This window comes from Falco punctatus, assembly GCF_963210335.1.
Source record: "Falco punctatus genome assembly, chromosome: 7".
Lineage (NCBI taxonomy): Eukaryota > Metazoa > Chordata > Aves > Falconiformes > Falconidae > Falco > Falco punctatus.
Genome location: NC_137587.1, coordinates 53973896 through 53995384, shown reverse-complemented (window position 1 = coordinate 53995384; position 21489 = coordinate 53973896). Strand labels below are relative to the sequence as shown.

The 21489-nt window shown below is 41.5% G+C and overlaps 1 protein-coding gene across 5 annotated transcripts in view; it reads right to left on the bottom strand.

The window, feature by feature from the left end:
- Positions 1–21489, bottom strand: part of MYO1E (myosin IE) — a 90224-nt gene that overhangs the window by 63548 nt on the left and 5187 nt on the right. Inside the window, exons 1-2 of one of the 5 annotated variants that reach the window (XM_080396583.1) lie at positions 3190–10604; positions 1593–1723 (exon numbers count right to left, since the gene is read on the bottom strand). The exons of 2 other annotated variants lie outside the window; for them this stretch is intronic. Coding sequence is in view for 1 of the 3 variants with exons in the window: in XM_080396581.1 (XP_080252707.1) it covers positions 3190–3192 (3 nt within the window). In the remaining 2 variants the exon portion in view is untranslated. Of the gene's footprint in view, positions 1–1592; positions 2551–3189; positions 10605–21489 lie in introns of those variants that run through there. 2 more of the 5 variants (XM_080396581.1, XM_080396582.1) reach the window with 2 other exon arrangements.

Here is a 21489-nt window from a genome sequence, read left to right as displayed (position 1 = left end):
AATATTGATGAGACATTTATTTACAGAACATTTTCTTTTGCTGCCCTCCACCCTGTGTTACAATAGCAACTGCTACTTTCTTATACTTGCCTTTATTGTTTGTGTATTTTTACATTATCCTAAGCAACACGTATTTGATGTGGCTATAAAAAGACTGAGTCATGCTGTGTCACAACAGGGTTTTCTTTTAACTGGGAAAAAAAGCAAAATATTTTCGTATTTCAAGATGTTTAAAAATAGTACCTCTAAAAATAAAGCACTAGAAACAAGGGATCAGAAGAGACTGTATATTCTGTCCCTGAGAAAGAGCCTTGTTTCTCTCTCTCCATCAGAACTCTGTCTAAACTACAACAACCTACTACATGCCATAAATAATCATTCTTGAGTCCCACAAAAGAGGAAAACTGCCATCCTGAATCTCTGACAGTTTTTTCCAGTAGCAGCACCGATCCTCCATCACCGTGCAGAAGGGATTCTCAGCCTCCAAGAGGGAGGGAGCATGTCCAATGATCACAAGCACAACCTTTTTTTTTCCCCTTTTCAGCTATGATAGAGTAATATTCCATAAAACCCTTGTCATTTTGGAGGCATGTATCTGTCTACTCAGAGTAGTATTATGAATACAATACCAAATGATATGCAGCCATCACCTTAACCAAAGATGTCACAAAACCAAAAAAGCTGCACACCATTTACCCTACACCTGACATCAATGCTCCTACCAACGGAGGCGTATCACTAGTCTCATACATGCATAATTCATACCAGGTTTTCCATCTAACAAGAAAGGAAAAAAAAGAAACAACTTTCTTGCAATGATATCCATCAAAATAGCAAACTTTTATAATCCATTTACAGGAATCCTTCACATATTTCTGTAAAGTGAAAGATACTGCAGAAATATGCAGAACATACAGAACATGAATTTTGGTCCTCAACTCACATAATCAAAACTGAGAAGCCACAGAAGACAAAAATGCTTCTAAATAGCGCCTGTATAACTAATATTAAAAAAAAATAATGAAGATATTAGCAGCAAAGATGTGACCATATTTCAAAAAAGGAAGACAGCAGAAACAGCTAGACAGACAAAGATAAAAGGCAAATTATTTAAATTTAACATGAGGGAAATATTAAGGCAGACAAAAAGCAGTGCTGGAAGTTTTGAGGAAATAGCAAAGCAAAAATATTGAGCATCCAGCAGCAGGACAGATGTTTTATACAGAGACCTAAAAATACCAAAACTTTATTAAGGAATGGAAACTATTAGCAGGTTAATATCCAAAAAGAACCACAGCTAGGGAAATAAGATACTGAGGAAAAGATTTCTGGGGGGAAAAGGCATCAGTTCTCCCTGTTTGCTCTCAGACAGGGGTGGATTCAGCCCAGCGTGACTAGGAAGCCCGACCCCAGAGCTGGCCACAGGCTGTGGGAGACTCCGGCTGCCAGCCACCGGGCTGTGTGCCCACCAGCTCCCCAGCACCCCCCGGCAGCTCCCCAGCACCCCGGCTCTGGGCACCAGCCCTGGCCCTGCCCCCACCTCCACACAGCCACCGGCAGCAGGGGACAAGGCAGAAGTGGAGCCTGCTCACCTGAATAGCAAATGCACGCTCGTAACTCAACACGAGTTACGGGAACGTGAGATGTTACTGCCCATAGGCATTATGCTTATTTTCAGGAGTTGGGAAAACATCAGCGTTCTTGCGAGATAAGTAACAGATCACTGCCAAAATAAAAGTTACTTCAGTTGGACTGTCAGGATCGCATACTGCATCAGTATTGCCTTTCACTTAATGTTTTTTAAAAGGCATAGCTACTAGACAGAACAAAACAGGGATGGGAATAAGCCTAAGAGCAGATCACGCTAACATGCCTAAGTTTTTGACACAACTCACAGAGACAGCGGGCAGATACCAGAAAATGGTTAATGAACTGTACGTTGATGTTTGCTTACCCCACAGCTTTTTTGGTGGCTGTGGTCTAATGTTCCAAAACATAATGTTCTCAAGGAAACGCAATACTGTTAACTACTTAATACAGCTGACTTGCTCTTCTCATTAACTGCCTTACTCGACTTCCTGAGCAGCCTCCAGAGCTGTTCCCAGTTTGAGTTGCTCCTCATGGCACGGGTAGCAAAATTTCCTGTGACTGTGGTGGATTAAGGATAGGCCTTGCAATAGCAACATTTAGCTGATGAGTCGATATATACATACACACACACCCCATTTCAATCGTTTCACTGAGCAGTGTCCATGCACACTAACTCTTGATCTTTAAATTGTATATACAGTTTGCACCTGTATATACTTATTGTGCAAATCAAGGAAATGCAAAAGAAAAATTACAAAAAACAAGTTGCATCTTAGCTGTATCAGATCTTAATGTATCATGAAGCACTTATCTGTCACTCTTCTCTATTAAAAAACAGGTGTCAAAGGGGTTTGTGCAAACACACATCCTACACGTAATACTACAAAATACTGTACATTTTAACCCAAATTTCCTAGCACAAATCCATATAGTATTAAAATCCATTTTGGCACCTGTACAATATAGAGCATACATGTAATCTCTTACAGAATGTACATAAGTAAGATTATCTGCATATTTAATACTCACAAAATTATGCCCCTCTAGAGCTAAATGATTTAAAATAATGATCCCATTTATGACATGTATGTGAACCTTTTCTTCTCTGCTTCACTGTCATTACAAAAAAAAAGGATGGGTGCTGGTTCCTCCTCCTGGTACCTCCCTAGAAAAGAGATGCTCTGAGGTTATTTGCATTCCACCTCCCCCAAAATGCTGCACAGAAACTGGGATCTCTGAGGCCAGCGATCACAAGCCCTTCCACAGCTGCAGTGCCCCCAAAGTCTCCTCCACCTTCACCTCCACCTCCATCCCTTCTGGAACAAGAACTGCCACCCCCCAATTATTTGTTTTGTTTGGTTGTTTTTTTAAAACAACAGAAGATAATTTGTCTATGATTAATTTATTCTGAGCTTTCCTCTGTGAGTCACGTTTACAAAAAATATTACTATGGTCTTTAATTGAAATACGTAGTTTGAAAACTCAAATCAGTTCATTCAGACAAAATACTGCTGCCTCTCCAATAGCATCAGACTGGAAATATTTTTTCCTTGGTCATCCTGAACCTAAATAAGAAACTGAAGTCAAGCGGGAGCTTACCATCTGGCTTCCAGAGAGGAGCCTCAGCCCAGCGTGCTCAGAAGCTGCGCATCACCCAGCGTCTCGCATACGTGCTGCCAGAAGGCAGCATTCCGATGCTGCGTGCTACGCGCTACGTTGGTGCCAGACGGAGGTTTTGGAGAAAGTAAAACCAGTGGCATATGACAAAAATGCCATCCCAGCCACGTCCTGTTCTAGCTGACGTCAGCGCTCGCTTCCCTGCCCCGTCTCCCAGCTTCTGGCTCTCGGGCTTCAGCACCAACCACGCTTGCAGGCCACAGTGACCCCGGTGGGCCCCTGCCCGCTCAGTCACTGCTCTCCTTGCACACCAACAGCAGCTGCAGGCCCTTCTTCCTTTCCCCCCTTCCACTGACCCTTCTGTTCCGTGGTAAAACAGAGCCGTTCGTTTCCTCACCGGGCTGACGCTGCCAAGACACGAACCTGAGAGTTTAAGGCCAAACTCTGCTCCCAGCAGTACCCCCGGCTCTGCGACAGAGGGTTTTATTGGAAAATTACTTCTCTGTGCAGTCTGACCACCCCCAGAGCCTCCCGTGACCCTTTTGCGACAGTCCAAGGCTGGTTTTCCTCCCCGTCAGCAGGCTACGGGGCACTGACTGCGGCTCGCCAAGCCTGCTGGCGAACGAGGTTAACCGCCGGTTAGCCAGCCGCCACGTGTCGCCTCCCCGTGTCATACCGCTCCCTCTTCCACAGACACAGAGGTCTCATCGAGAGGATGGCTACAGCACGTCCTCAGGTCTAACCGCTGGGCCTGCAAGCGCGGGTTGGCAGCAGAACCAGCAGATAACCGCTGCCACCCCCTCCCTGGGGCGCCTGAGGACCTGCCTTCGCTAACTCACCCATGCACACAAAACTGCCGCGGGGCTGGGGGGAGAGCAGCAACCTGAAATGGAACGATATCATTTTTCCTTGTTATCTACACAAGGGGACCAAATACTTGTTGTTACACCTTCTGGAGGACCTGGTCTCTGGACTGGTTTTCATGCTACCTGTTCCTTCTGTCATGGCTTTCCTTTCTGTAGGCACACGGTCCTCCCACAAAGATTACCGGATTCAGGTAAGAAAAGAATTATTTTTCCAGAAGAAAAATAATTATTTTAACCAGGTTTTGCTTCTTTTTATTTAGGCAGACTAGAAAATAAAGATGATGGCAGTATTTCTGATTCACTTAGCATTTAAATTGATAAGTCAACAAGGCAACACTGAAGGATGAAAGGATAAATCAATACATTTTTGCAAGTATTAAAGATGTAGAATAGAATTTCAAGGGAATAAAACTGCTCCTTTTAAAACACCATTTAGTTACTACTCCATTGTAACCCAAGAGTATCACATGCAACAAATCCACTCCGTCTGCATCTACCACATCGATTTCCAACGACATCACCAGCACTTTCAAATGACCAAAAATATCTCAGTCCCAACAACCAATATTTATATCATCAGTTCAATGTTTTAATTATGAGGAAGATAATATACTCTAAAAAGAAAATACTTACAGTTTTTATTTTTAGTTACACACCAGTAAACTGTGACTTAACTTTGAAAAACATGCTCAGTAGCAACACTGCCAGTAATCACGAAGCATGACAGAGAGGAGATGCCAAACTACTACAGCTTTGAATCTTTCCTCGAATTTAATATAGAACTTTGTTCATGGTAATGTTATTCTCTTGTAAAATATTTACTTTTCAGCAGCTAATTCCATTGAAATAAAATTGCCAACGGAAACTTTCACACAATAAAATGACAGTAAGTGTCTTAAATAGTATACTGTACCGCACGGAAACATTATTTGGATTAAGCTATGTGCTTACCAGTAAGACTTTTGCTTTGATTTTTCATTAAGATCGTAATATATTTCTACACACATTAACACACTAGATATGTTAAACTTGGATCGTAACCTATTTTCCCAGACTGCTATGGATTTCAAGTTCTTTTTTTTTTTCTTTCTATTCTACATCAGTACACACACAAGATTTTATTTTTAATGGAAAAAGCAGACCCAAATCATTGGAAAAGCTTAATGAAATCAGAATAATCAAAATCCAGTAATTTCTTTTTAATCTGCAGTCTGCTGCTTTTAGAAGATGAAGAAAGAAAAAACTTTCTGTGGCCTGGTTAATTAATAGCGAAGTATTTCATGCAAAACCTCCTGAGCAGCCGATAACGTGGGAGCCAGGGAGGACCCCCAGCTGCAAGCCAGGGTGGGCAGTGGCCGGGACAGAGCCTGGCCCCCCTGGGGGCCACAGCCCAGCAGCTGCCCACTGCGGCATCCCATCATGGCCAGAGCCCCCACCGCTCCTCAGCTGGGGCCGGCCACAGGTCACCTACATTTTGCCAAAATAACTGGCCCAGGGGAGGAAATGTCCATGGCGAACAATCCCAGATGTCAGCAAATAACAATTTATGGCAGCTTCTACAACCCTGCAAGGGTCTTCAACCACTTAGCTCCTACTGGTACCCGTCCTGGTTTTAAGACCATGCCCAGTGTGTGTCCTACAGAAGGATCAACTGGAACTGCAGTGTAGCAACTTCAGGTTTGGGGATTTTTTATCCTTTTTACACATTCTAAAATTTTACATCAATAGGCCTTTTGTAAGGTTCTTGGTCACTGAACTCTGATCTACAAACACCATTTTTTTTAACTGTCTGAACAGTCCAGTAAAAAAGAGCTTTAAAAATAGTTTTAATACAGTCTACCAATGTGATGCACTAACAAGCACTGGTAATAATAACCAGTATTATATTCTACACATGAAACTACATTATTTTCTTCTCAATAAATTATTGAATAACAACAGGGTTTTTGGGTGCATTTGTCCTCATCACATCAGCTGCTAGTGGATTATGTTGTAAAGAATACAACAGGCTGGGCAGATTATAGAAATTGGCATGGACCTTGTTTTATTACTGTTGTTTTTAACCAAGAATATCAAACAAGATGTTTTTATTTCAAAAGCTTCAACTACTTGAGTAAAACTATGTAGCAGTTGTACAAAAATTGGAAGATTGATTTATAAAATAAGCACATTAGCTAAACCATCCCCCTGAAACACATCTGAATTTAAAATAATTTTGAAATACTACAGTTGAGTCTCTTTTGGTTACATTTTTTTTTTTCTTCCTTTTAGGCATAAATACAGCCATTTTTTGAACTTATTTACAAACTAAAGGGACTATAAACTTTTTTTTTTTAAGTGGAGATTGTCATGCAGTCACATGCCTGTGGCAGTTAAGGCTAAAGCAAAACACACTCTATTACAATAGGCATGATGAAACAGCAAAAGCTGCAACACAGCAGATAACTGTGGCCAAGATTGGGTTTTCAACAGTATGTACCAAAAAGCACCTTTGTGCTGACACCACAAAACTTCCTTAGTGTAAAGCCCTGCTTCGAGTTATAACACTTAACTGCTCAGACACCAAAAATAAAGCATGCAGACCACTGCTCATTTCTTAACAGGGGCACTGGAACAGTCATCGATTTCCAATTAACCTATTTTCGAGGTATTTGATCTTCCCAACTGTTACAACTGGGACCTGCCCTCCTGTATGCATAGTGTTGTCGCAACTGGGATGAGCAGGGCAGTGCAATGTTGTACCAGGGTGGTGCTCTGCGATAAAGAGCCCATTTGCCAAAGTCCTGCTTGCAGAATTTTAAGAATAAGAATTTTAATTTATACTGCTAGGTCTGTCTGAGATTTTGCCTATTAGGTGGCTTCAGGAATTGGAACCTTCACATTGGATTACAGTGGGCATCGTGTGCAGATGTAGATGGAGCTCAGGTGACTTGATTCCTATACAGGTCACTGTACCAGGGGAGACCCATGCAAGGAGAGCCCTAGGAACCACAGTCCTGCACTGGGAGGTGGGATACAAAGTGAAGAGCTGAAAAGCTTTTATTGCTCACTCAGGGAGAAGCAGGAATGCTCCCCCCACACCAGCATCCCCACGTCACATGAGCTGTCAGCACTTCTCACAGGTGACAGCAGCTGGAGGAGCAGTCTGGGGGGCCAGGAGGAGCTCCAGGGTGGGGGTGGCTCCAATGTAAAAATTGCTTTCTCTGTTTATTTTAACTTCACAGAGTGCTGAGTAAACAAGAGCAGGAGCTGTAGGCCTACAGCAGCTTGTTTACCTGGGCAGTACTGACACAGAGCAATGGGGGAAAGGTGCAGGGAGTGGCGGTGCTCACCTACAGCACCGCTGACACCTGGGTGGCAAGGTGCATGTGGCTCAACCCACAAGTGCCTTTATCAGCTCTCACGTCGTGCTATTCATGCAAGAAATCAGATTTGACTTCAGACACTGGTAGACAAAATAAAGGTTTAACCAATGTATCAAATATTCTAACTCTTTAAAAGAATGCAAACTTAATATTTATTTCAGTTCATGCAGATACAAGTGCTTCCTTGTTTAATTATTACATAAATACAAATAAGAATTCCTTTCAGCATTCCACCTCGGGAATTAGTTACACACCTTTCCAACGGACCAAATCTGCCAGTTCACATCAGCTCCGTAAAAGCTGCTATTAACCAAAAAGCAACAGGAAGCAAGATCTGGGGAAGAGCAGCATGCATGGTGCCCGCCAAGCCTCACGTGCCGTGTGGAGATGCAGAGGGATGCTGCTCCACTGCCTCAGCCATACAGAGTCATCTCTGGCCGGACCTGCCAAGTGCCTACTACCTGCTCCCAGCATGAGGGCTGAGATGGCTACACAGCTCAGGAGCACGTCCTTTCCAGGGCTCACAGGACCCCCCATCACAAAGCACACACCCTTGCCAGTCCCACAGCCCGATTCCTCTCCTCACCCTGCAGCAAGGATGTCAAGATCCAAATACACAAAACTTTGCGGAGCGCTCCTGGTTTTCAGTTACACAGGTAAGGACCTAACCGAAACACCCAGGGGCAAAGAGATCTTTCTTCTGCAAAGGACAAGCAGACAGCAGGAAAAGTCTAAGCTACCCAAAGACACAGAAGTGGGAACCTAGTGACGGGATAATGAAAGTGCTGAACAGCCAGGGGATGGCTTCATGCACATGTTCACCCACCCTTTGCCAGGGTTTGATTTTAAGCAATAATTACACTATGCCAGGGCAAGCACGTCCCACTGAGTGCCAATAACAGATGTGCTCATAACCAGATTATCCTCCATATGCACGTTATGAATGTACTTAGTATTTGCCATTCCACTAATTTTCTAGAACAGTTTTCATTATTCAGTCCAGGGCAGCTTTGAAATGTCATTAAAAAACAAGCATGTAATATTTTGGTGTATAAAATAACTGGCTTATTTTCATTTAATGAATATGTTAGTTTTATTTCACTGGCTTTTATTACAGTCTCTTCCTAGTCAGTATGATGAGTGTTATTCTTTGAACATTTTTCTGAATAACCCAGCCTGCTTAAGATTTCATAAGGCTATGGTATCTTCTTCCTGTCAGATCCCATGCTTCAAATTATTTACTGTAATTTGTAACAAGCATGTATCCTGGTTCTGTGACTTCCGTATTTCCATAATTCATAAGTCACCCCAAAAAATAAAATTAAAATTTAATATACATGATCTGCACTGGCTAAGTAACTCACTGCATTCTGCCAATGAAGCTGATGCCCCAAAAAAGCTGAAGCACAGAAATGCATTAGAAATATGAAGAGTTCATTCTGCTCTAGTCGAACGTCATGGTTATTAGTTACACACCATTTAATATAACTTTCAACAGCAGCAGACCAGTGCTTTATGGCTATTATGTAGGCTGGACCAATGCACATATATGAGCCCTGCACTAACTATGGGCAGAAGTTAATTTAATACATAAAGTTATAGCTCCTATTAATCTACGAAAGACAGTTTTTAGCACAAAACAGCTATTCCCCTCCCCCTTCTTTTTTAATATGTTGGAATGTTTAATGTTAATATCTAGCATTTGAGTTAGTACTGCAGCAAGAAAGCTAACTGAAAACTAGTTTAGACATCTAGCTATCTTTGTAACTATAGGCTTTTACCAATATGTGAACAAGTAAGTTCATTTGCAAACTAGAATTCTTCATACACTTGCTATGAGAAACTGGTGCTATCAGGATACGCAATACATTCAGTCTCACAGAAACTGTACTGGCATAATTACAGTTTGAGCAGAGACGCCAGCCACAGAAGTTCTGAATGCACTCCAGTAGGCTTAAATTGCTGCTGTTTCACAAAACCCACGACTATCACTGATTTTGCAGAATTATGCAAAAGACCAAACCTAACTGTCTGTTATACCTTGTAATTCAGTATCAGCATCATAAATATACATAGGTTTCAAGCTATTTCTGTTAAAGGGAAACCAAGTGACAAGCTAAATATCAGCTTTAAAGAAAAACTGCTGCATACCACTGCAGGTAAGATACCTTAGATTTATTTAAAACAATCTCTGTAGTGGCGCAGCGTGATGCCACATTTTCTTTCCCCTTCAATTTTTCATTTCTGCATTTGACCCTGGCTTCCTGTCAGAAAATCAGCAACATTTTCTGTTGAAGACACCTCATTTAACTAAAAGTCTCTTCCATTTGAACACTTAAGTACATTGAAAGGATGCAAAGAAACCAAAAAATGAAGCCAAATCCAAGTAGTTGCTTCTCTCCCCCCTAAACTGTATCGATGCAAATCTATATTCAGCATGATTTTATATTCTATGTAGGTTGCCTTCATCACCATCATTGGTATCCCTGTCAACTCATAGATCTCATTTAAGTCTTCAAAGACTTTCTCTGTTAGATAACTAAAGACGATTAATCCAGCTACTTGTTTATATTCTTTAGCAGTAAAACAGTTTGGCACCTTATCTCCAAAATGGAAGGCTAGCTAGCTTTTAGCATCTTAAGCAAAATGCTAAACTTCATAATGTAAACTCAGCACAGGTGAAATTCAATCTTAATCACAAGGTTTCAAAATTTGGGGGGATGGAGGGGGGTGCCATGGAAAAAAATACCTGAAGTCTCAGATACTAGACGTGGCTGAAGACTTTGGCTTGCAGGGCTTCAACACAAAACCACATTAAACTTACACGCTGGTGATATGTACCTCATTTTCAATGTCTGGGCTCTTTCAAACTCTGAGCTCCAAGTCAAACTCACAAACTAAAAAAAGTAAATAAATTAAAATGTAAAATAAAGCCAGCCGAATGCCTTTTCATCTAAGCATAGCGTCCTGATTCAGAAAAGACAGCTGTTCGGCAAATACTGTTTCTTTCCCTCCACCCATGAACCCCCTGGATGCAAAACCAGATGCTCAGGTGATCCACGTCCTTTAACTTCTGGCTGCTGCAATTCATTACACTGTTGCAGCCCTTGGAGGCAGCTTTAGCTTTTTCTATGCTCCATATTAAAGCCAAGGTTTGTGATCTTTTAAAAATAAAGTTCTGGCTCAAAACCCAACTTGCACTCAAGTAGCTTTCCTCTAAGCTTACCTGTCAGCTTGCTAAGCAGCACATTCCTTACGACCCCATCAGGGCCACAGAAGCAGCTGAAGGTCTCTTGACCGTGTCATAAATGCTGCCTTTGTCTTGCTGAAAACAAATACAATGCAAAGCGGTGGGCTAAAAACATGACGCAAATGCAGTACCAGTACCGACACCTGTACCAGGTCAGCGAAGAGTGTCTTCTGCCACATACCCCTCAGCCGTGCACCATCACCACGCACGAGGCACGCAGAAGCACAGACACTGTGAACAGGTGCCCACTGGAGTCCAGCTTGGTGTTACTTCCAATTACTCTGCACAGGGCTGTCATGAACTTTGACAAACCTTTCCAATATATTTCTCCTTCCACACCAGTTTCTTTGCCTTTCTCACACCTGACCTAGAAACACTGAGGCACCTGTAAGTTCAACTGAGAACCAGAAGAGGAAAAAAAAAAAAAAATAGTGTCAGGAGCAATACACATAACCAACTTGTTAAGAAATATTGACACTTTTTTACAGACTTCCCTGGAGTAAGGTTCAACATGCTGTACTGGATAACTCTAAACCTGCAGGTCCATTTTCAGGGCTCTCACTGCCATTGCTGGAATGGACAAAAAGCTTTACTCCATTTTCATACTCTCCGAGATGAATCTCTAGTTGTGCTACCACACAGCTGCCTGGTTTTGTCCCGTTTTCCCGTGAGCAATAGTCATTCCTGTCCCAGCTGGCCTCTGGTGTCTGAAGCAGCAGATACCCACAGCTCAGCTGGCTCCTGAGTACATTCAGAAGAGGCAGCTCCAAGCCCTGGCCAAGCAGCAAGCCAGACTTTCAACCTTCTGCTACTTCGGAAAGCTAGACGTGTGCAGCAACAAAAACACTGCCACGGTCTGCAGGCCACAGCTAGTGTCCTTTCTTTACTAGGGCGTATTTGGCGCTTTCCCTGTATTTCATGACAATGCCACTATATGAGATTCTTAGATGACCAAGTCAATGCCACAGACTTTTGGAGCACTGATCTACAATGTCTGAATACATGTGAAGATGCCATGGCACTGATGCAGCGTGCTTCCACATTTATCAGACTATTTCATAAACACCTATTTTCTTCCTCTGAAAAAAATTCAGATATGAATTTACAGGCAAGTTCTTCAAGCAATTTCAGGTGAGATTTTTTTTTTCCTCTACATAATCCCAGAGAATTCTTTGTGACCAGTGTCAGTTACCAGATTTGATAATTATTTACAGAGAGAACTAAGCTATTCTTGATACTTCCATGAACCACCACTCTAGCACAGTCTGGAGAAGTCAGTGCTCAGAAATCCTTAGGGCAGACATCACTTTAACCTCTATAAATAAACCTAAGGACACACTCCCGGCACAGCTCATTTTGTAGTCAAGCTGTTTGTACTTGGCCATAGCATCCACACAAACATAAACCCAAAGAAAACAGCCCTTGCAAAAAAGAAAAAGTGAAGCTGGAAAGAAAGTGTGTCGAAACATTTTTACATGGAATTTAAAAAAATAATCCAGAAGCAGAAAATATTTGGAGCCTTCATAATGCAATGCTGAGACCAGCACAGTCTTGACATAAACACAGCTAAGATTTTGCCAAGATAGTAGTGCCTAAACCTTGTTATTTACCAGAGGATAACTGTGAATAAAAGAACGTGGTAAAGTCTTTCGTTAATCAGTTGGTTGAGGTGGTTTGGTGCCATAAACAATGTCTAAACAAAGTTAAGCATGAATTATTCAACACCTAGAATACTGAAACTCATTGAGGCTTTCAAAACCAAAATTCTTCTAATTATGGATACATAATTAAAAAAAGAACAAAGAACCATGAAATACCCAGGTATGTGTAATAACTATTCTGCCAGGTTTATTTATGCCTAATTAGGTTTTGTTGAAAGAAAGCCATCCACCACTGCTTCTGCAGAAAGTATCCAGGCCAGTTTTCAATGTTTGTCCCTGCAGGACTGTAAGGAAAGCCAATTCTGAGGGAGCCTATTGATTTTTACAGATATTTTTTTTTAATAAAAATTAAAAAAAAGGAAGAGAAGATGCTAATCTCAAATTTTCCTCGTCTGCACATTTCAGATTTTGGAAGACTAGCTGAAACCTTAAGTTACAGATTCCATCTAATCTGCTACACTGAAATGCAGGACACGTTTCATTGCTTAAGGAATTAGAGCTAACACCCTCCAAGGTAACCTTTCACAAACACACACACAAAAGAGTATCAACAAAACTAAGTCCAGTAAGACCAAACCCAACAAGACCAGAGTAACTCATTACACAAACAATTTAGGTTTTTAACAAGCAAGGTATAAAGGCTGCCAGTAACTGAACAAATCTGCAAGTCTTTACTATTTTGCTATCAAGAACAAGGTTTTTAGTATTTCAGACTTACTTCATTGTTAATGTATCCAGTTAACAGAAGCTATTAGAATCACCTATGTTAATTAAGGAAAGCCTCAGGGTTTTTTCTTTAGGTTTTTCAAAATAAAAAAAAAGAAACACTAGTAGAAACTGTTCTTTAGTAAAATTTGTCAATTGTTTAATATGAGCAATACAAAATGCCTCATAGGTTGTATTGCATTTGCAGAAACACATATCTACAAGACTGTGCGTGCTAGAATGCCTCGTCTAGTTCAGTTTTAAAATATGTAGATGAATAACCCACTTTACAGTTGCCTATTAAACCTTTAAGTTTTATATGTAACACCATAAACATCTCATTCTATCATTTCAGATGTCTATGGATTTCACTTCAATTTAGTGAAAAACTGTTAGGTTTTGACATTAACATTTCCTCACATTGCTGTAGCATTTACAAGTAGTTGTAGACCAGGAGTAAAATTAGGCAAAGAGTACACAGTCCACAGCCACATCACCTCCTGCTTCTAACGCTACTGAGTATAGTGGTGCTGTTCTAAGGGGTGGCCATCTACCCCCACCCAGGTCACTTCGGGCTGTATGCCAGCCTGTATGGGATTCAAAGTACGTGATGGAGAAGGGGGTAAAGGCACAAGGCATGGAATGAGTTAACCATTTCAGCAAGGGAGGTGGGATTTGAAGCTGTAAGGTGATGTAGGTTTGCCATTCACACTCCTACTCTCAAAGCTCCTGCCAATGCCATTACATGCTTTGGCTTATCTGAAGTATATTAACCGAGAAAAGCTTGTTTTCTACCAGGCTCCTTTAACAAGCACGGTTCTATGTATCATCTAGTGAAGCAATAGTGGAAAAATACATCACACATCAGGCATGTGATCTTTAACCACCCCAGTGCTCCTCCGCCTGTGCCTTTTTCCTTCCCCCACAAAACGTTCATCTGAGCAACCATATGAAGAACTACACAGTGCAGGTAAGCATGCTTCACCCAGTTAATGAAAGCACCTCTTAACATCTGTAGATTCAAGAATTAAGCTATTAGAAGCACATCTGCATACGCCTTGTGCAATGTCTGACTGCCAGAATGATTTTGTTCCCACTGGCACACGGTAAGAAAGCACAGGAGGCAGCCTGCAGCTGTCTTGCTCCGCAGTTTGCTCCTGTCAAATCTCAGTGTTGAAGAAGGGTTGATTGACAGCGTTTGCATCTGAGTGCAGCGGGCTGTCTTAGAGACCTGGGCTTTGCAAGACCAGCAATGTAGTCATCCATGAGTCAGCAATGGCTCACTGATTCAGCAGCAGGGCTATGGAAAGGGACAAAATCTTTCAAATCAAGTGTCAAAGAGGTTTCAGTTATTTGTAGTGATTAAAGGTGCCATGGCACATTGTGCCAGAATAGTTTTTTTCTACTCTGGAGTCCAGTTCTAAAGTAGCTGTACTGCTTTTAGGTAGTGTTGACAGCAGCTTAGAAAAAATACCTGCATATTAAATCATACAGTAATAGCTAGCATGACAGAAGGGCTTTCCTGTGTGTTTTAACACATACTTGTGATCTGTGGCATACAGGCAGTATCTATCACCAATTATTCCACAGATACCCATTAGAGATTTATGCCTAGTGGTGTTTTGCCAATTCAGTGCTAATGCACAAACTGAGTAGCGTATGTAGTTCACTGCATTCTTAAAAATTCTCCAACACCCTGTAGCAGTAAGGAGTATTCTGAAGATAATGAATTTTTAGCCTACTGTTAAAGTCACATTTCATATACAGAAATGTAAGCAATAACATGACTTATTCCTATAGCCACCTTTATGAAAGGACATAACACTTGTACATCTATTTTCATCTCCATCACCTTATTGCAGAGTACTAAATAGAACTTCTTTGCCTTTATACAACACATTGCATTGCAAGTTTCTCTTCAGTACGTGCTACCATATAAATCTGCAGTTTAAAAGGGATCAGAAAAATGTTCTACTGTTTACACACACCATTTAAGAACAGCTGTCTGGGCAAGGTTAAACTTATTTATAACCATAACTTATACATCACATTACATACCATTACAGATGACATCTAAGGGACAAACACACACAAAAAAACCCCTCACACTGGAAGACTGTAACAAAGCAGAGCATGCCCTTTAGGATTTGCAGCTGAAGACAGAGGACATCTGTAAAGGTTTGCTGAAAGTTCAGGATGTAGAAGACAACTGCAGAAGCCAAGAGGTAAGACCACAGAGTTGGGCAAAGTATTTCAAAGTCACACAGCTGATCAATGGAAATGAGGACAAGGACAGGTTTCCTGTACAAGGTTAGAAGTCAGAGAAGATGTTAGACTGAACTAGTTTCATCAGCAATACTGAAGGCTTATAAACAGATGGAAAGAGTACTAAAGGTGGAACTGAAAGAGTAGAATTTCCCATTGAAACTGGAAGCAGCCTGCCTGGATCAGACTAGGCTCCCACCACCTTGCCAACCTGGACCATCCCCACCACTCCCCCTCAGATTTATTCCCCTTATTCTTTTTTCCATTTGAGAAAGCAGCATCTGTGACTCAGCCTATTGCGGACCAAGTCATACTTCCATCACAGAGGGCATGATGTAGTTTGGATACATTTTCTGTCAAAACCAGTTGAGCATTCCTCACACACTATAGATTATTTAGGCTCCTAGGAGAGCTCCACAACACAGAGACTGTGGCAGCTGTTAGGAGTATACCCCTCATATATATTCCCCAGTAATCCCTTATTAAAATAGCACCAGAACAAGACAACATTCACAGAGTCATCACAAAGGCTCTGCATAGCTTTGGTACTTCAGTGAGGTTCTCACACACTGTCACACCAGAGACTGGAAGACAGGAAAAAGAATAAAGGGGTAAATAGTATGTTTTATTACAGCTGAAAAACCCACAGAACAACATAAAAGCACTCCTCCACCTGCCACTTCTAATACTTAGATGTCCTGACTTGCCCCAACTTAAAAAAACTTTCAAAAAATCGAATAGGTTTACTTCTTGACTATATAAAAATACCAAGAACAAAAAACAAATTAGGCATCTCATTGAGATGTCACGGGGGAGGGAAAAAAAAAGGGTTCATTTAAATGAGGCAGACTTATACTCACTGCAAGAGTTTCAATTGGTCAAGAACAATTGCAAAACAAGCCCTAAAAGGACATATTTAGCTACAGAACTTAAAAAACATTCTTCATTGTTCACTATATCCTGTTACCAGCTTGAACATAATTTTAGCTACTGAATTGGTGCTTTTTTGTTTTGGCAATCAGATGATAGTAACTTCCCCTTTGTTTTTTCTTTTCTTGTTTGTACACCTGCACTCGCCATGAGCAAACAGCAACAGGATTAGTATTTTATAGTTAGCCTACTACTCTGCATCTGTAAAGAGCAGAAGACAAAATACTTTAAGCTGGGGGTGGGGTGGGGGTGTTTAGCGAGGATGGACCAGAAGACACAAAAAAGCCCACAATCAACCGACCTTGACTTCTAACTTTAAGATCTAATTGTAGTCCCCAGGTAAAATAATTTTGAAATAAAAATGGATATTCTTCCAAAACACTGCCTGCTTCAGATGTAAAATTCACAACTGCAGCCACCTCACAACTACAGGTAGTCAACATCCCAATTACTGACTCAACACGTATTTTGAAGTGCAGGCTAGGAGGAACTCCCCAAAGTCTTCAGTCCGTTCTAGAACAGCAGTTACCACTGGTATTTCTGATTTGAAAAAATCTCTTTTTTCTCATACTAAGTTAGGAGCTTTTTAACTGTTCTTGAGTATCTGAGATCCAGCACAAACCACCACAGGCAGGTTACAACGGAACTGATGGGAGCAGTTCAGCCTGCTTTGTCCTTGCAATCCCAGGCTAGGGTCCAGCCACACTCAGCACAAAGAAAAATCCTACTATATAGTAGAAGGACAAGATTGCTAACTGCTTGTTCAATTTTAAATGTATTCCAGTCTGAGAAAAGACCCATGTATTGGACAAGTCAAGCGAAAAAATTACCTAATGGCCTCAGGTGCAAAAACGCCTCAGCCTGTATCATTAAGAAATTATCCAAACAAAAGAAACCCTGATTTCAGTAGGTGAACGCTCTCGAGGTGTGTCAGACTAAATAGCTATTCATGACTAATTCATTAATTGTGGTAACAACATGCCTCTCCATTACATCCAAACTACTACCTTCAGAACAGATTCATCAGAACATCCTCAGTGATGGCAAAAGATTATGAGGCATCTGCCCATACGCTAAGGGTACAGGCTGTACTGTCAGTGCAGCCCAAATAAACTTGCTTCAGCACCTGTCATCTTTCACACCGTCAAGGCTGTTTGCAGAATAAACAGCTCTTAAATTTCTTTCCACAAAAGAAACTTTCAGGACTGGGAAAAAAGTTGTTTAAGTCTTATAAACTTAGCCTATGTCACTGAAACAGGTATTTAGGATTTTGTATTGCATTATGCTCTTCTGGCTGGGTTTCATGCATTCCTTTCTTATCCAGAATTGGAAGCTTTGAGCTCTGTCAAGACCGTATCCATAATGGTTTAATTTTGGGCAGTCTGATCCATGCAGCTAAACTTTATATTTAGTCTGATTGCAATTCTTAAGAACAAGAAGAGGTCAAGCTCAGGACTTTTAACTGAAGATCAAAATCTGCTGTCACAGAATTGCTTTGTATTTTTATTGGTGAATTGCACGGGAGCAGGTAAGCCAGCTATTTCAGCAGGGAGTACATTTTTAGTGATTACAATGCTTTTCTGAAGTACACTGTATTTGCTTCCTTCAAAAAGCCTTTAATAGTGACTGTTTAAGAAAGCAGGTTTAGGGTTTGGAACACGAGCCCACCCAAGTACAGGTCTCAAGAAAAAAAAAAACCCAAACATCAAGGAGCAAGCTAGGAGGTGCCACTGACATTCTTTCCTCTTCCACTATCAGCAATTAAAGGCTGAGTGTTCATTTCACTGGAAGTACTTTGTAGCCTCCACTAATTCCAGTTCTTAGTAGTGGTGCATTATAAATTAAGATGTATAGACAAATGGAAGTTCTGCTGTAGAATGACTTGTAACTATGTAAAGACAAGCTTTTATTATTAGTTGCAGGCCCACTTACCTTAACCCACCCCGTTAGTGCCACCCAACTGCTTAATATCACTGCAACTCCACGTAGAAAACTGCACTGTACACAGCTACAAAGAAAATAGAACCAATGTGACCCTGCCAAGATTAAACCATGGTTTGAGGCAGGTCAGATTGTCCAGAAACACCCTATCACCCCCCTCAGTGAGGAAGAATGTTCATTTTCATGGTCTAGACCACGACCAAACATGGGAGCAAGCAGCCGCTGTTCCGCTCCCCCTCAAGTGTTCCTAGAATGAACCAAGAATAAAAACACAAAGTAAACTACAGGAAGAAACCACGGCTGGTCATGAACTTACTCGGCACATCAACATCGGGTCTCTGTGGACTGGGCGTGCTGGTATGTCAGGCATTAGGAGCCCTGGAACCAGAATTCCTATTTATCACCAGAAAAGCCTTAAAGAACAGCACTCATGGGAACAGCTTCCAGACCGACTGAGCAGTCAGCTGGGTAACGGACACTAGAACTGGAAAACCAAGTATGCGTTTCAGTGTTAAAACTGTCAGTTAACAATTGCACCATCTACGTGAAATAATTAATCCGTTCTCTGCTACTGTGGGCTGCTCAAGTTTAACCAACTTGTAGCCTCACGTGAGGCTTGCACACTTCATTAATTATTCCTGAGACCGAGGCCAAGGTCCGTGGAGGCTGGAGCACATTCTGTGCAGAATACACACCTGTGTCTCTGAAGGCAGCTTTAAGCTAGTACAGATTAGTCTCCATTACTGTATGTACCTTTTTAAACAACAGAACCCATTTCAGTTGTATCAAAAGTTTCATTAACCACAGAGCATCACACATGCTGATTTAACTGTTATTTCAAGCAAATATCAAACTGGGCAAATTCTTATTTTTCTTCAGTACACCGGGTCTAGTCCTTCACTGCCATGCAGGTATAAATTATTATATAGTGTCCACAACTGTCACTCTTGCCTTACAGCAAATACCTAAGCTGCTGAAGAAACCAGACTTGGTTGCTAGAAACAGGTATTCAACACAGATCTCAAGTTCCCCGTATTGGGTACGCAGGCACCTCCAGTCCTCCTCCACTTGGTTAGGCACCACGTTCCTCATCCAACTCGCTCCGCTGAAGACCTGTCCCTACCCCCTCACCTGAAAACAATCGTGCCTTGAACACTGTGGTTGCAACCCAACACTGACAAAACACAAGTGAGAAAAAGTAAAATAGCAAAAGCAGCGGCCTCTCCTGCAATGAGGTCATTCCCCTTCCCACCCACCCCAACCCTGCTTTAAACACAACTCAAGTTTTTGCTCATTAAAGGCCAAATCTCAAATCAGACCTCTGTAGACATCAGCAGTGGCACAAAAGGACCTCTGTTTGCTACCAGCAACATTCAAGTTCACCTTTTTCCCCTGTGTAAAGCCTAATTCATCTTTAAAAACCCTGTAACTGATAGCATAGTCTGCAGAAGTAGCTCCAACTCCAAGAGCAAAGCCTGTTTGCTGACACCTGTTCCTACGGCCGAGGATCACCACCCAACAGGACGTGGGTCCTTACAGGGGTCCGTAAGGTGTCTCCTGCAGGGACTCTGCCTTCGACCGCTGCCCAGCGGGATGTGACACTGGCCATCAAACGTGAGCCCTGAGGGGCCTGCAGAGTCACATCACTTAGCTGGGAGAAAAATGTCCCTCCTGACACACACACACAGTGTGCTAACGTTACCCCTTACTAACGCAGCTAGCAAATGTGGGCTTCAAGCGTCCGTAATTAGGAACTCCCGGCTACGGGAAGAGATGCTTTGCAAAGCCAACAGCCGCTGCAGAGCAATAAACGGCTAACAGTTCAGATACGCTTCAGGAGAGATCTACACACGTTGCCACAGAGGTCTCCACAGGTTTCAGCTACTGCCCTTCCACTGGGGCCAAGTGATTCCAAAAAGTCACCTTACCCCAGGCTGTTCAGGTCTTGCAGGTTACACAACGAACAGCCAGGATACCCTCAAAACATCCCAATTGCCCTACCCTGAGAAGTTATTTTTACTTTTCCACTGCAAAGACCAGAATATTTTTGTAGGAATCTTTGGTTTGCCGAATCTAGCAATTAACAACCAATATAGTAGCTCCCAGCGTATATTTAAAGCTGAGGGGAAGCACCAAAAAAGGTTTTGGAGGCTACCAACAATACAGCATCAGGTCCTGGAAACACAACTGTGCATAAGGAACAGGTTTTAACTGAAAAAAAAATAAATCTAGCTGAAGTAATTCTGTTCTTATTGGGACTATTGCATTTTAATTGGTGAAGTCAAGTACTTGTTTTCATGGATTAAAGCAGTTCAGAATTCTGGAACTAATCAAGTTTACACAAGAACAGTGTCAGCAGGATGTTACATGGTATAGAAGCTATACGTAAAAAACATACTTTGTAATATATCAGTTTCCACAGCACCCAAATCTTTAATTCAAATTACAGTAGGAAAGGTATCAGAAGTTTCCTGACAAAGGTACGGTGTCAATCTAACTTGCTTCCATAAAAACTGTACTAATTCTGACAAAAATCAACAAAAAATTACAGAATTAAATATGACACAAGTCCATACAATGATGGACTCCCGTGACTCATTAGTCTTTTCCCCCTAGATGGTCACATCCTGTCACTAGTTTGTTCAAACACATGATCTATATTTAGATAACAATTTCTAAGTGCCAATAGCAAGATAGCAGAAACAATTACGCAAAATCCCTGTTTCACTGGCTTTACCAGAAGATACTGTAGAATTATTTATTAACTCAAACTATGCAGACAGCTAGTGTTCAGAAAGCAAGGATGAGTGGTTTTGCAGCTTTATATCCTTTCTGCAATTAATCTCTCCAAATTTGAAATCCCTCAATTTAAGTATCTGTGCTAGAAGTATGACTGGTTTTCAAGTACTGTTACACTTTTGCACGTTTCCCTTTAAGTACATAGTTATTACAGTTGGGGGTGCTGTACAGGAAAACAGATTCTTTCAGGATTGATAAACAGACAAATCAAGTTCTTCCCAAACACTGAAATAAAAACCAAATACTCCAACTCAAAAAGTATGCACATGCTTTTGAGTACCACGAAATGACCTTTAAGATCGGGTTTAATGAAAGCACTCCTTCAATATGCCTCAAGAACACGGCTTGCACTTGGCAAATTAAGTATTTTCCAGTTCAGATACCAAGACATCTGCAGTAAAAGTCAAAAACCTGAACAATCAAAAGTGCATGCCCGAACCACCACAACAGCTCAAAGCCCAACACCTAACATCATACTAGTGCTGTACACATATACATCT